Source organism: Nyctereutes procyonoides, unplaced genomic scaffold (assembly GCF_905146905.1).
Source record: "Nyctereutes procyonoides isolate TBG_1078 unplaced genomic scaffold, NYPRO_anot_genome, whole genome shotgun sequence".
Lineage (NCBI taxonomy): Eukaryota > Metazoa > Chordata > Mammalia > Carnivora > Canidae > Nyctereutes > Nyctereutes procyonoides.
Window position 1 is genome coordinate 21,812,948 of NW_026575034.1, and position 15,061 is coordinate 21,828,008.

The following is a 15,061-nucleotide window of genomic DNA, read 5'->3' on the forward strand; positions in this document are numbered from 1 at the left end:
AAAATGCAAGATTCAACTATGTGCTATATTCAAAAGATTTTATATATGAAGATATAAACAGGTTGAAGAGAAAAGGATGGAAAAAGATATTTTTGCAAATGGTAACCAAATAAAGAGCAGTGAAGTCCATACTTATATCTGACAAAATAAACTTTAAGCCAAACTGTCACAAGGAACAAAAAAAGGACACTAGATAATGATAACAGGGTCAAATAATCAGAATAACCTAACATTTCTGCCATTCTGTAGGTCCTGAATGAATTTTTACAAGTCCATTTTTTATTTATAGTGTTTTTACAATGTATCTCTTTGCATAGATTATTTAGTGGTTGTTCTTTGTTTTATATTTATATACATAGCATCACAGTCTCCTGATATCATCATTTGATAGTTCAAGTGAAATATAAAAACTTAACCTTCTTTTAAGTTCCTTTATCCTATCTTATTTATAGTTACTTTAAACATTTTAAACATAAATTTGGAACCATATCAACAAAGCTATAAGTTTTCTTTCAATAGTCAAATATAATTTAGAAAATTAAAAATGAGAAGAAAAGATTACTATATTTATCGTTTTTTCTTACTATATTTTTTTCTTCTTTCCAGATCCCAAAGTTTCTTCTTTGATCTATTTACTAGACAAATATCTTTAGTCATTTAGGAGTTTTCTACAGGAGACATAGTCAGATGACTTACTTCCAAATTACAGTCCAGAGGCTGAAATCTCATTAGACTAATGACCTCATAGTGTATTTACAAGTTTCTCCATCAGGAGGATGATATTGAAAAAATAGAGAAATTTTGGCAATGATGAGAAAAATATAGCACATGTTTTCCAGACATGAGTAACAACTGTCTTTCAAACAAAAATTCTAATCAATCACTATTTGAAAACAAGACAAACTGGCACCTAACAGCGGATTCTCTCTTTCTGATTTATCCATTTCTTTTGATAAGTTACTCAGGTTCCCATTGTGTTTTGCTTATGGGAACCTGGGAACTTCTTCACAGGGTTGAGGAGGTGAAAAACAACATGGGGGGCATATCAGTGATTTGGAGATTCTGAAAACATTTAATGTCTCCCTCAGGTCTTTCCCTTGTGAAGAACAAAGTAGAAATTGTAAAAGGCATCTTTAGATTCTCACTACACAGACAATGGAGTATTATTTTCCTCCTCCTTCATCTCTTCCATGAAAAATATCTCCCTTATGTGCTGTGGGATTTAATGTTCTTAGAATCCGAAAAGATCTTTATGATACAGTCTCGTATCTGCTTGGTTTTCACTCCATAAACAATAGGGTTCATAGTGGGAGGCAGGAGCAGATAAATATTGGCCACAATGATGTGGCAAGAAGGAGGGATTGTACGGCTCCCAAAACGATTAAAAAAGAAGCAGAAGAAGGCTGGACTGTAGGAGAAAACAATGGCACAGATGTGGGCAGTGCAGGTGCTGAAGGCCTTCTGTCGAGCATCTGCTGAAGAGAGGCTGACCACTGCCCGGAGGATCATGGTGTAGGAGATTGTGATGCACAGGATGTCAAAGCCTCCAATCAGAAGGGCAGCTATCAGACCGTAGATAACATTGGCCTTGATATTTCCACAGGATAACTTGGCTACAGATAGCTGGTCACAATAGGTATGGTGTATTATATTGCCCTTGCAATAGGGTAGTCTCTTGGTGAAGAAAATCAAGGGAATGATGAGCAACACTGCTCTCAGAAAAGTAGCAAGCCCAACCTTTGCAATGACAGAATTGGTGAGGATGGTTGAATAGCGCAGAGGGTAGCAGATGGCCACATAGCGGTCCAGGGCCATGAGCATGAGCACCCCAGATTCCATCCCTGTGAAGGTATGGATGAAGAACATCTGGACTAGGCATTCCTCAAATCCAATTTTCTTGAGATGAAACCAGAAGATGCAGAGAGCTTTAGGGATTGTACTAGAGCACATAACAAGGTCGGTAAGGGAAAGCATGGCCAAAAAATAATACATGGATCTGTGCAAGGAGTCCTCATAGCAGATGAGGTATAGAAGCCCACAATTCCCTACCATGGCCACAATATACATGGAGCAGAATGGGAAGGAAATCCACATATGCATGTCTTCCAGTCCTGGGATCCCATTAAGAATGAATGAGGCTGGTGTTACATCTGTTTCATTCAGAATTATCATAATTAAGCTGGTGTAATTGTTAAGAAGCCTGTAGTGTTGAAATTATATCTTTGTTTTGTTTCATTTTTTGATCCTCTGAGGTTTGGAAAAATGGGAAAAATAATCTTTGTTGTGTTCCCTCTCTCTGTCTCTTCTCTCTGCTAAATATTGTATTGTAATAACAAGAAAATAAACATTTTAAGTGCCAGGACAAATTTACGTAAACACTGTTTAAGTTTAAACTATTGTTTGTTAATTCATTAATTTTTTCGTTCATTTAACAATATATCCTTCACATCTACTATGTGTCAGGTTTTATGACAGATAATGTGTTTACATTATTTTAAGACAAAAAGATATAGATACAATCCCCTTAAACTTATAATCAAGTGTAATTGTGTTACACTTATGATCTATGTCATTATGATCTTTCAGATTGGTATTTGTTGTAATGTCTTATTTAAATGTTAATTATTATAACCTCTCCATCTGGGTGCTTTCTTAAGGTAGAACTCATTGATTACCTCACTAGTGACATAACAGGTATGATTAGGATGTATTTGTTATTGTTTTTATTTTTTGTTGTTCTTATTTTTAACAATATTCATATTTATACTTACTATGTACTAGGTAAAGTTCTAAGGAGTTTATATACATTAACTCATTTTATCCTTACTACAAGCCCAGGATGCATTTTTATTATCTGCACTCTATTATTGAGTAAATGGAGGTTCTATGTAGATGAGGTTTCTTATGTCTGAATTTCAAAGGCATTCTCAATCTCCTAGTTTAAGGTACAGATAGTAAAAAGATAGTTGGTACTTTTTACATGAACTATTCTTCCTTTCCTTTCCTAAACAACCATTTATTTGTTTTCTGGTTCTGAAATACTTAAGAACATTTTATTTTATTTTATTTTATTTTATTTTATTTTTTAAAAGATTTCATTTATTTATTTGGCAGAGAGAGAGCACAAGCAAGGGGAACTGCAAGGAAGAGCGAGAAGCAGACTCCCCACTAAGCAGGGAGCCCTACCTGGGGCTCTATCCCATGACCCTGGGATCTCCACCAGAGCAGAAGACAGACACTTAACCTACTGAGCCATTCAGGCACCCTACTTAAGAAAATTTTTAAATAAAATCTTTTCTTTAAAAAGTTTTATATTGCATCTATTTATTCTTTAACCACTTTCTAGAAAAATTCCTGAATTCTATATCCCAAATATATTGGCATTTTCTGTTGTCTAACATTATGAAATTCCAACATCATATTTTCTTCTGAATCTTGTGAATCTGACGGTAATATATATATATATATATATATATATATATACACACACACACACACATGTGTATATGTATATGCTTCATATATTATCTAAGTTTCAATTACTAATTTTATAGCTTTTTTCTTTTATTTGGAGAAGTTTCTCATGTATCTGGTAATTTTTGAATATTAATTCATGCTTAAGAAAGAGACTATCGAGAGCTGATTTGAAACTCCAGGCATTGAGTGAAACTCATCAATTGGTAGGATTTACTTACAGTGCTCAAACAGGGACCTCTACTCCCTTGGAGACATTCTTAGTCTTTTTTTTTTTTTTAATTTATTTATTTATGATAGTCACAGAGAGAGAGAGAGAGGCAGAGACACAGGCAGAGGGAGAAGCAGGCTCCATGCACCGGGAGCCCGACGTGGGATTCGATCCCGGGTCTCCAGGATCGCGCCCTGAGCCAAAGGCAGGCGCCAAACCGCTGCGCCACCCAGGGATCCCGAGACATTCTTAGTCTTACACTGCTAGTCATTATAAGAGGATAATTAACATTGTTTAGGATAGTGGACGAATCAGATATATCAACTTGTTCTTTATTCAGTTTTTCTACCTACACCTATTTTTTATCTTTATATACTTTCACCATAGGATGACAGATTAGATACTGCAAAAGACCTTTTTTTTTGGAAATAGTAAAGCAACATAGGATGAACATGCCCTTCAAAGATCTCCTCTACGCCATTACAAAAATCATAGAATCATATAGAAACAGAAAGAAACGGCAATGAAGTTAACTTTGAGGCATATCAAAGAAGTTTCTACAAGGAATGGACAAATTCTTTTAAATATGAAGGGCCAAAATGGTCATAGCAGTGTTCTCTCTTGATGCTTGTTTTTACTTACTCAAATCATACTGGTATTTTAACTTCTTGATTCTGCAAACCTCTCTCTTTTTCATGTTCCCCCCAAATAGCCTCTAGTATAACATACTTCAGGAAAACTCAGTTCTCTTTTCAAGAGGTTAGAAAGCCAACCTCAAAGCCTCTTAATATCATGTAATTATCAAAGTACCAGGCTTATAGTTAAGGAATAGATTTGTTAATGGAATCAATATCTTTCACTATTTTAACATCATGGTATCATAAATATGATATTTTTGAATCATCCACAATTTAATGAAACCTTCATATTAAGACAGTGGCAAGCAAAACACTTAGTACCTATTAGGTAAATATTTTTTAATAAATGAGCAGGTTAATGAATTAATGAGTCATAATCTATACCTGACATTAAGCATTATTAAATTAAATGCTGTAGTATAAATAGTATTACTTGGAAAGCACCAAAGAACCACCAAAAGAAACAAAACCATAATGTTTACCTCATAAATCATCAGAAATTATAAATTTCAAAAAAATAATGAAATAGAGAAAACAAAGGAAATCCAAGGAATTCGAAAAAATAATGTGCTAGAGAAAATATATTCATTGGGAAATAAATATCAACTATCTAAACTACCCTACAAAATTGGTCTTAACTCAGAGTGTTTTTTTTAACATATTTATGGTTTTTAAGAAGTGGTATATCAGAAAGTGAGCCACACTCAAAGTATGCAGATAATTTTTTTTATAAACAGGAAACATACCAAAATTAAAAAAAATATCAAAAATTTTTGGATAAAATATTACTTTCAGATAATGCAGAAACAAAAGCAAGAAAATATTGGATCAAGATCACTTTTGAGAAAAATAAAAGAAAGCCTTGACACAGTGCAATTAAAGCTGACATACGAACTTGTTTTATCTCTAGTTTTGGCAAAATTTCTCCACAACCAAAACATTAAACAGGGATCCCTGGGTGGTGCAGCGGTTTGGCGCCTGCCTTGGGCCCAGAGCGCGATCCTGGAGACCCTGGATCGAATCCCACATCGGGCTCCCGGTGCATGGAGCCTGCTTCTCCCTCTGCCTATGTCTCTGCCTCTCTCTCTTTCTCTCTCTGTGACTATCATAAATAAAAAAAAAACATTAAACAGTGCTGATATAATTCTCTTGTTCACTTTGTTAGTATACAGAACACTGAAAATGAGAGATAAAAATAGGTAAATAAATAAATAAATAATAAAATGAGACATTTAAATTATATCACAGCTTATGAACTGCTTCTCAGTTTCTTATTTTAGTGTCATTGGTGTGGCCTTCAATTAATGATACACAGCTAACAAAACTCTTGCAATTTGCATTTTGGGAAAAAAGAACAGTACAGGTTTTTAATATTGTGTTTCCATGAAAAACAATATTGTCATAGAGTTTCATTCTATTGGGCTTGTAAATGTGTATATTATGTTTGAATACAATAATATTTTTCTGATTATTTTCATAGATATCATTAGAGTAAGTTTTTAAAACTATAAAAATCATATATATGTATATAAGTGCATATGTTTATCCATCTATATATGTTTTCTATTAAAATAGATATTGAAATTTATTTCTGATAAATGTTTGACTAATGTAAATTGTCATAAGTTGTTGAAAAAATAATATAACTACTCACTTCTCCTTAATACATTCAGCTAGTCAACTCTTTATATATCTGTGCAACAGAAGGAGATAAATTTAGGAAAAGTACAGGTATCCTTAATTTAAAAATAGGCAATTTATTTTTTAGATTCCTTGTACTGTATTCTAGAGAATGTCTTTCCTAAATATGAAATAAATATCCTAGATATATCTCTTATGCTTTCTTTTTATATATTTAACTACTAAAACTGACTTTCATGTTACACAATAATTTTAAGTGCCATCTTTAATACATTTGCAAAACTGTCAGAGGTCCACACTTATACATAGGTAATATAGTACTAAGCACAAAATAACTAAGGAAATTTCCAAAACAAAGTAAAAATGATTTCAATACATTATAACTTAATTGTTTTAGCAAGGAAAATTAACTAATATTATGTCATGGGTGTGGACAGGCATTTTGGAGTACTAATACTAATACGTTTATGTTATCTGTAAGGCTCAACTTTGATATCATCTTTTGTCCATTGTCATTCCCAAACTCCCTTCACAACAAGTTTGTTTTCTCTTTAGACTGTTTTATGTCTAAAACCCATGGTCTTCTCTAACATGACAGTGGGTCCTCTGCTCAAGTGTTGTCATAACATTATATGGTTTCACTCATACAGGGAATCTAAAAAATAGTGAAAGAGATTATAGGGGGGAAAGGAAAGAAAATGAGTGGGAAAAATCAGAGAGGGTGACAGAACATGAGAGACTCCTAACTCTGGGAAACAAACAAGGGGTAGTGGAAGGGGAGGTGGGCGGGGTGATGGGGTGACTGGGTGACGGGCACTGAGGGGGGCACTTGGCAGGATGAGCACTGGGTGTTATGTTATATGTTGGCAAATCGAACTCCAATAAAAATATACAAAAAATAAAAAAGAAACAGATGAAATACAGTCCTAACTCTCCCTAGAAATGAACCAAGAAAAATTAAGTTCTCTTTCTGAGAACAAGGGGAGGGCAGGTAAGAAGTAAGTGTTCTAACCATTGATGGAGAATCCTAGTTCTCACCCATTTCTTCTTGTCATGAGCAGGATTCATACCTGACTTCCAGTACAACAGAACCAGTGATTCCTATTTGGTTAGGGAGATGACATTGACATTCAAAATCATGATGGAAAGCTACATTGAATCACAATCTGAGCACTGGGGAAACAAACATTTTGTAACCTCCCAGCCAGCCCCCACAGCACTCCTGCCTTCAAATCTGGTGAGTGGACTGAAATCTGTATTTCTGAGACTGTCATAACAATTCAAAGCCTCCACTTTATCTTTCTGCCTGAAAATATAATAATAAATCCTGTCTGTAGTCCCACTTTTATATTCTTTTAATACCTTAGGTTCTGGATAGCAAACAGTGAGCTGAATGCAGTCTGGTCCAGGTATTCGGGATCTTAGTATAAAATGTAAGCTATATGTACATGCACAGCCCTCAATTTCTAAATCCCATGATACCTATACTAGTAAAGTGAGTATTAAAGAAAAATGTCCTATATATCCTAAAGGGATACTTCAAAAATTGCATACACAGATGCTTGTGTAGCAATCAACTAACCCTTATGGGATGAGGGAAAAAAAAAGGGAGCTTTCCATTCTTACTGCTATGTGATGATAGTTAAATAAGTGAATTATTTCATACGTATGTTATGTGTGTGTGTGTGTGTGTGTGTACACTCACATGTGTGCATGTACTTAATGAAGAGGAATTGAACAGAAATTGTAATAAAAGTGAGTTGTTTTAATTCTGCAGAGTTTTCTTTCCATGTGAGGTCTTGTAGGACACATGGTGAAAGCACCTAGCACAGAATGTTTCAGTCACTCACACATCTAAGCATTTTTTCTTTTATTATCTTATTTTTTAATGTCTCTAATCAAATAATATGATTGAGTTCTTAGTTGTCTCCAAGGCAATGCAGTATGCATAAAAAAGAGATCAAACAACATGAACCTTCAAACTTTAGGCTAGGTCAAACAATTCAGAGGCAGATAGCCACATATTATGTTATTCCATTTATATGAAATATTACGAATAGGCAAATCCATAGAATAGAAAGTAAATATTCAGTTGCCCTGGGCAGGGGGAAGGAGATGACTGCTTAAAATATATAGGCTTTTTGGGCAGCCCAGGTGGCTCAGCGGTTTAGCGCCACCTTCAGCCCAGGGTGTGATCCTAGGAACCCGGGACCGAGTCCCAGGTTGGGCTTCTGGCATGGAGCCTGCTTCTCCCTCTGTCTGTGTCTGTACCTCCCTCTGTTACTCGAATAAATAAATAAAATCTTGAAATATATAGGCTTTTGGGGGGAGATAATTAAAATATTCTGGAATTAGATAGGGGTGATAGTTGCATAGCACTATGAATGTACTAAAAACCACTGAATGGTATATTTAACATAAGTAAAATAGTAAATTTGGGGGTGCCTCGGTGGCTCAGTTGGTTAAGTGTCAGACTCTTGGTTTGGGCTCATATCATGATCACATGGGTTGTGATCTCATGGGTCCTGAGATTGACCCCTGCCTCAGGCTCTGCCTTCATAGGGGAGTCTTCCTGAAGATTTCTTCCCTCTACCTCTTCCACCACTCGTGCTCTCTCTAATTCTCTCTCTTTAAAATAAATAAATCTTTTTTTCTAAATGGTAAATTTTACATTGAATGACTTTTATGACAATTTTTGAAAAGTCACAAAGCTCTTAATGATATTAAGTTGGGTTTTTTGGATTTATTTGTAAATAAATTGTTTTTGTGCAGCATGGGCTGTTTTTGTAAAGATTTATTTATTATTATTTATTTATTTATTTATTTATTTATTTATTTAAGAGACAGCATGAGTGAGTAAGAGCATGAGCAGCAGGGAGAATCAGAGGAAGAGAGTAGCAGACACCCCCACTAAGGAGAGTGCCCTATGTGGGGGACTGGATACCATAACATTGGGATCATGATCTGAGCCAAAGGCAGTTGCTTAATCAAATGAGCCACTACCTAGGTGCCCCTGTGCAGTGTAGTTTTAGAGTTTAGCATAGATCTATTTCCCAGGCTTCTACACAGAAGTAGACACACAAAACACTTATATCTTAACCAATTAAGATGTTACCTGAAAGACAGTCTATACCCAATGTAGGTTTCACTGAGTTAACCATAGGGCCAATACCATATGCTTAAAAACATATTATGAACAGCTATATGCCAATAAATTAGGCAATCTAGAAGAAATGGACGCATTCCTGGAAAGCCACAAACTACCAAAACTGGAACAGGAAGAAATAGAAAACCTGAACAGGCCAATAACCAGGGAAGAGATGGAAGCAGTCATCAAAAACCTCCCAAGACACAAAAGTCCAGGGCCAGATGGCTTCCCAGGGGAATTCTATCAAATGTTTGAAGAAGAAACCATACCTATTCTACTAAAGCTGTTTGGAAAGATAGAAAGAGATGGAGTGGGGATCCCTGGGTGGCGCAGTGGCTTAGCGCCTGCCTTTGGCCCAGGGCGCGATCCTGGAGACCCAGGATCAAATCCCACGTCGGGCTCCCGGTGTATGGAGCCTGCTTCTCCCTCTGCCTATGTCTCTGCCTCTCTCTCTCTCTCTCTCTCTCTCTCCTCTCTCACTGTGTGCCTATCATAAATAAATAAAACAAAAAAAATAAAAAAAGAAAGAGATGGAGTACTTCCAAATGTGTTCTTTGAGGCCAGCATCACCTTAATTCCAAAACCAGACAAAGACCCCACCAAAAAGGAGAATTACAGACCAATATCCCTGATGAACATGGATGCAAAAATTCTCAACAAGATACTCGCCAATAGGATCCAACAGTACATTAAGAAAATTATTCACCATGATCAAGTAGGATTTATCCCCGGGACACAAGGCTGGTTCAACACTCATAAAACACTCAATGTGATTCATCATATCAGCAAGAGAAAAACCAAGAACCATATGATCCTCTCATTAGATGCAGAGAAAGCATTTGACAAAATACAGCATCCATTCCTGATCAAAACTCTTCAGAGTGTAGGGATAGAGGGAACTTTCCTCGATATCTTAAAAGCCATCTACAATAAGCCCACAGCAAATATCATTCTCAATGGGGAAGCACTGGGAGCCTTCCCCCTAAGATCAGAAACAAGACAGGGATGTCCACTCTCACCACTGCTATTCAACATAGTACTGGAAGTCCTAGCCTCAGCAATCGGACAACAAAAAGACATTAAAGGCATTCAAATTGGCAAAGAAGAAGTCAAACTCTCCCTCTTCGCCGATGACATGATACTCTACATAGAAAACCCAAAAGCCTCCACCCCAAGATTGCTAGAACTCATACAGCGATTTGGCAGCATGGCAGGATACAAAATCAATGCCCAGAAATCAGTGGCATTTCTACACACTAAAATGAGACTGAAGAAAGAGAAATTAAGGAGTCAATCCCATTTACAATTGCATCCAAAAGCATAAGATACCTAGGAATATGCTTTTAAATGTAAGTTTAAATACACTTAGATCTTGTGTGTGTGTGGGTGTTTGTTTTTTGTTTGTTTGTTAGACTTCACACCCAGGGTAGAACCCAACATGGGGCTTGATCTCACAAACCTGAGATGAACTGAGATCAAAATAAAGGTGCTCAACCACTGACCCACCCAAGTACCCCAGATCTTAATGAAAAAAAGATGTTAGTTGAAAGAGAATTTATCTGAGTTTTAATGAGTTACATATGTGGGCTATATGCTTCTACATATATATGTGCAAGTGTGTTGTTTTTTATTGCTTTTTCTTTCTTTAATTCGAATAGTTGACACACAATGTTGTATAAGTTTCAGATGTACAATATAGTGATTCAATATTTCTATTACATTATGCTATACTTACCACAATTGTAGCTACCCTCTGTCATCATACAACACTATTTATTATAATAACATTGACTACATTCCCTATGTTGTACCTTTTATTCCCATTTGTTTTTTAGAATTTCACATATAGGTGATATAGGTGAAATCATATGTATTTGTCTTTCTCAGTCTAACTTATTTCACTTATCGTAATACCCTCTAGATCCATCCATATTGCCTCAAATGGCAAGATCTCATCTTCTTCTTATGGCTACATATCTAGCTTATCCATTTCTTTTATTGGACAAACTTTTTAATATTGCTATTTTGCCATTGTCACTCAAGTCACTCACAGTTTATTGGTTTTTGTGTGAATACAAGTATTTTCTATAAATGCTCAAGAGTATAACTGCTAAATTATTAGAGTATAGCTAAATTATTAGTTAAATAATTATTCCAGTATTATCTTTTTAAGTAACTGCCAAAATATTTTCATAATGGCTGCCCTGTTTTATATTCCTACCAGTAATATATTAGTGATTCAGTTTTTTCATTCTCTTAACAGAATTTCATGTAGTTAGTATGTTTAATTTTATCCTGTGTCATGGTTATATAGTGACATTCTATCTCAATTTAAATTTTATTTGTATATGGCTAACGATGATGACCATTTAAAATGTTTAATTAAAATTAAAATTAGTTAACATACAGTGTATTATTAATTTCAGGGGTAGAATTTAGTGATACATCAGTTGCATATAACATGCATTGCTCATTATTACATCAGGTGCCCTCCTTAATGCCTAGCATCCTATCCAATTACCCCATCCTCCCACCCATCTCACTTCCAGCAAACCCCCCTTTGTTTCCTATAGTTAAGGGTCTCTTATGGTTTGCCTCCCTCTCACTTTTTATCTTATTTTTCCTTCCCTTCTCTTATGTTTATCTCTTTTGTTTCATAAATTCCACATATGAGTGAAATAAAATTCAGTTTTTCTATGTGTCTGTTTGCCATTTGTATGTCCTTTTCAATGAAATGTCTATGTATATTTTTTTGTTTATTTTCTAACTGGATTTTTTTTTTACCATGAATGTGTGTGTGTTTGTGTGTAACTGTGCGTGTGTGTGTGTGTGTTGGATAAGTCTTAAAAACATTTTTCCCGTTCTGTAGCTTGTCTTTTCATCCTCTTAATAAGGTCTTTCACAGAACAAAATGTTTGTTAAAAATTTTAATATGGTTTAATTTTTCACTTTTTTTTTTTGCATTGTGCTTTGATGTCAAGTCTAAGAACTCTGCTTATCCCTGGATATTAAAGATTTATCCCATTGCTTTTTAAAATGTTTTAGAGCTTCAGTTTTTACATTTAAGTTCATGATCCATTCTTTTGAGTTAGTGTGTAGGTACAATCAATGTCCAATCTTGATTTAGGTCAATAGTATTTTTTGATTTGTTTGCCTATCCATGTCCAACTCTTCCAGCAAACTTTTTTGAAAGGGTACATTTCCTTTATTGATTTTTTTTTGTTTCTGTGTCTAAAACTGTTTGGATATATATGAGAGGGCCTATTTCTAGGTTCTCTATTCTGTTCCATTGATCGAAGTACCTATCCTCTACCAATACCACAGTCTTGATATTGTAGCTATGTAAGTCTTGAAATTGCAGACTCCTTCCTCATTTCATTATGTACTTTCAATTGTTTTAGCTATTCTTATTCCTTTGATATTTCAAGTAAATTTTAGAATAATTTTGTGTATATCAACACAAGTCTTGCTGAAATCTTTATAGGAATTGCAACACACCTGTGTATCACTTTGGGGAAAACTGGTATCTCTTCATCCATGAATACTGTATGTCCCTTCATTTAATTGGATTTTTAAAAATTTCTTTATTGGCAATGAATAGTTTTATATATAATTATATATATTATTATAATAAAGATAACTACCATTACACTTTCAACTTCTATAGGTTTAACTATATTAAAATACCTCATTTAAATGGAATCATAGAAATATTTATTCTTGTGTGACTGATTTATTTCACTAAGCATAATATCCTTAAGAGTTATCCATGATGCAGCATATGACAGTTTCCTTTTATATCTGAATAATATTCCATTGTATGTATATATTTCTTTACCTATTCATCTATATGTGGACCTTTAGGTTACTTCAATACCTTGGATATTGTGAATAATGCTGCAATGAACATAAGAATACATATATGTCATTGAGATCTTATTTTTCAATTCTTTTGGCTAAACATCCAGAAGTGGAATTTTAGATCATAAAGTAATTCTATTTTTTATTTCTTGAGGAACCTCCATATTGGTTTCCATAGTTTCTGTAAAATTTTTCATTTCCACTGACATTTCCAGACATGGGTTCTAATTTTTCTACAACCTCACCTACAACTCTTTGGTTGATCTTATAATTCTTACCCTAACAAGATAAGAAGTGAAATCTCACTGTGGTTTTGATTTGGGTCTCTCTAATGATTAGTGATGCAGAGCATTTTTTCATATCTGTTGGCTATTTGTGTGTCTTCCTATTAAACAGGAGTGATGAAAATCATAAAATGTAAAGTGCTTCTGAAGTAAAATAGTGCAAATGTTTCAAGTTATCAAGAATACAGAATTGCATTTGATATTCCTAGGAGATAGAGTTAGATGAGACCAGAAAGAGGCCTATTTAATCTGTAACATGGAAGCCACTGCTGATATTGAAAAAATCAATTTCAGGTGATGGATCTGACCAATTAGGTGGAGAATGATTTCAGGTTGAGAAAGTAAAGGGAAAGAAAATGCTAATTTGTTCTTTGAAGAGGTTGTCAAGAGGGCATGATCCCAGGTTGACCTGAGCACTGGACCCAGGCAATTGTAGGCTCCTTATGCTTTCCCCTGTCCTTGGACTGTGCATTCCACTTACCTCTCCCACACTAGATGCTACCTTAAGGACACAAAAGTAGGACAGTTATGTATTGCTGAGACCATTATGGATGGTATATGTGACTGAACATAGGGAAGGCCTCCATATAAACTCCTAAGATTCCAGCAAGCAGGTGCAGAGAGCTACTCATTGTGCAAGACAAGTCTTGTATGTATGTTCCCTTGCTTACTTAAACTGCCACCTACCAATCTGGAGTGGTCTGCCTCTCTCTTCAGTCTCTGCTTGCCCTGTATGTATAAAATACAATTGAAACAACACTTGTTCTAGAAGTTTTGATATCAGAGTAAAGCAGAGAAACAGGGTAAAAAGTGGAAAGTGGTTATATCTGTTGGTATTCTGTAAGATTCCAAAATTTGAGATTGTAAAGAAGGACTAATTAAATAATTAAATGCAATTTCATTGGTATAGTTAACTAAACTGGGCAAAAATAACATGTATTCTTTTAAGCTAGACAGAGAGATATAAGAATAATGATTCAGTTTATTATATATTTCTTACAAAATTGGCTTAGATCATGAAACATTAATATAAAAGTACTATTTCCTTCAGTCTTCCATTTGTTCATTAATTTAAAAGAATCTTAAATATTAGAACGAGATATTTGATTTTATTTATTATGTTCACAATTGCAGATAAGAGGAAGCAGTTGATTTTGACCCCTTCTCATGCTGCTTACAAGACATTATATTGTTTGTTACATTCGTTAAGACATCTATCTACCTCAACCTCCAGACTGTGTTCTTTCAAAGATCCTCTTGAAGAAAACTGGATAGCAGATCAGTCTGCATAGTAGAAAAATGTGTGTGTCATTGCTAGGAGAGACCTATTCAGCCAGATTCTCTCAGACACCCAGAGACTTAAAATTCATTACATTAATGACTTCATGCATAGGATACTTTATAGCTTCTCTTTCAGGGAGGAGTCATTAAAAATATTTTAGCAGTGATTAAAAGTATATGCCATATATTTTCCAGGGGAAGAAAACAACTGGCTTTAAATATAGAAATTGTAATTTGTTTGGAAACAGGATCACCTACTTTCATTTTATTTTTTAATGAAAATGGGGTAATTAGTGTTTGTTCAAGGATATGTATTCTTTCCCACAAAGCTGAGAAGGAAAAAATATTTCATAGAAAGATTCTTTGGCAGTCCATTTAAGATTTTCAGGATATGTATGTAGAAATGCATCAATCAATATGCTCCAACTCCATGACCAAAATAGTACTTCTCAAAATATTTTTTAGCTCCTGACTAAATAGGAGCTCCACTCTGTCATGAAATTGTCTTTTTTTTAAGTCTCTT

At 34.7% G+C, this 15,061-nt stretch overlaps 1 protein-coding gene across 1 annotated transcript; it reads right to left on the reverse strand.

Annotated features, from left to right (window-relative positions):
* Positions 1-1,206: 1,206 nt before the first annotated feature.
* On the reverse strand, positions 1,207-2,172 carry LOC129504849 (olfactory receptor 52N4-like). Its single transcript, XM_055317729.1, has one exon. The coding sequence runs from the start codon at positions 2,170-2,172 to the stop codon at positions 1,207-1,209; it is 966 nt and encodes a 321-aa protein (XP_055173704.1).
* Positions 2,173-15,061: the final 12,889 nt, after the last annotated feature.

Coding starts and splice junctions, on each gene's coding strand:
- LOC129504849 (XM_055317729.1), bottom strand. CDS start 2,172: ATGATAATTCTGAATGAAACAGATGTAACACCAGCCTCATTCATTCTT.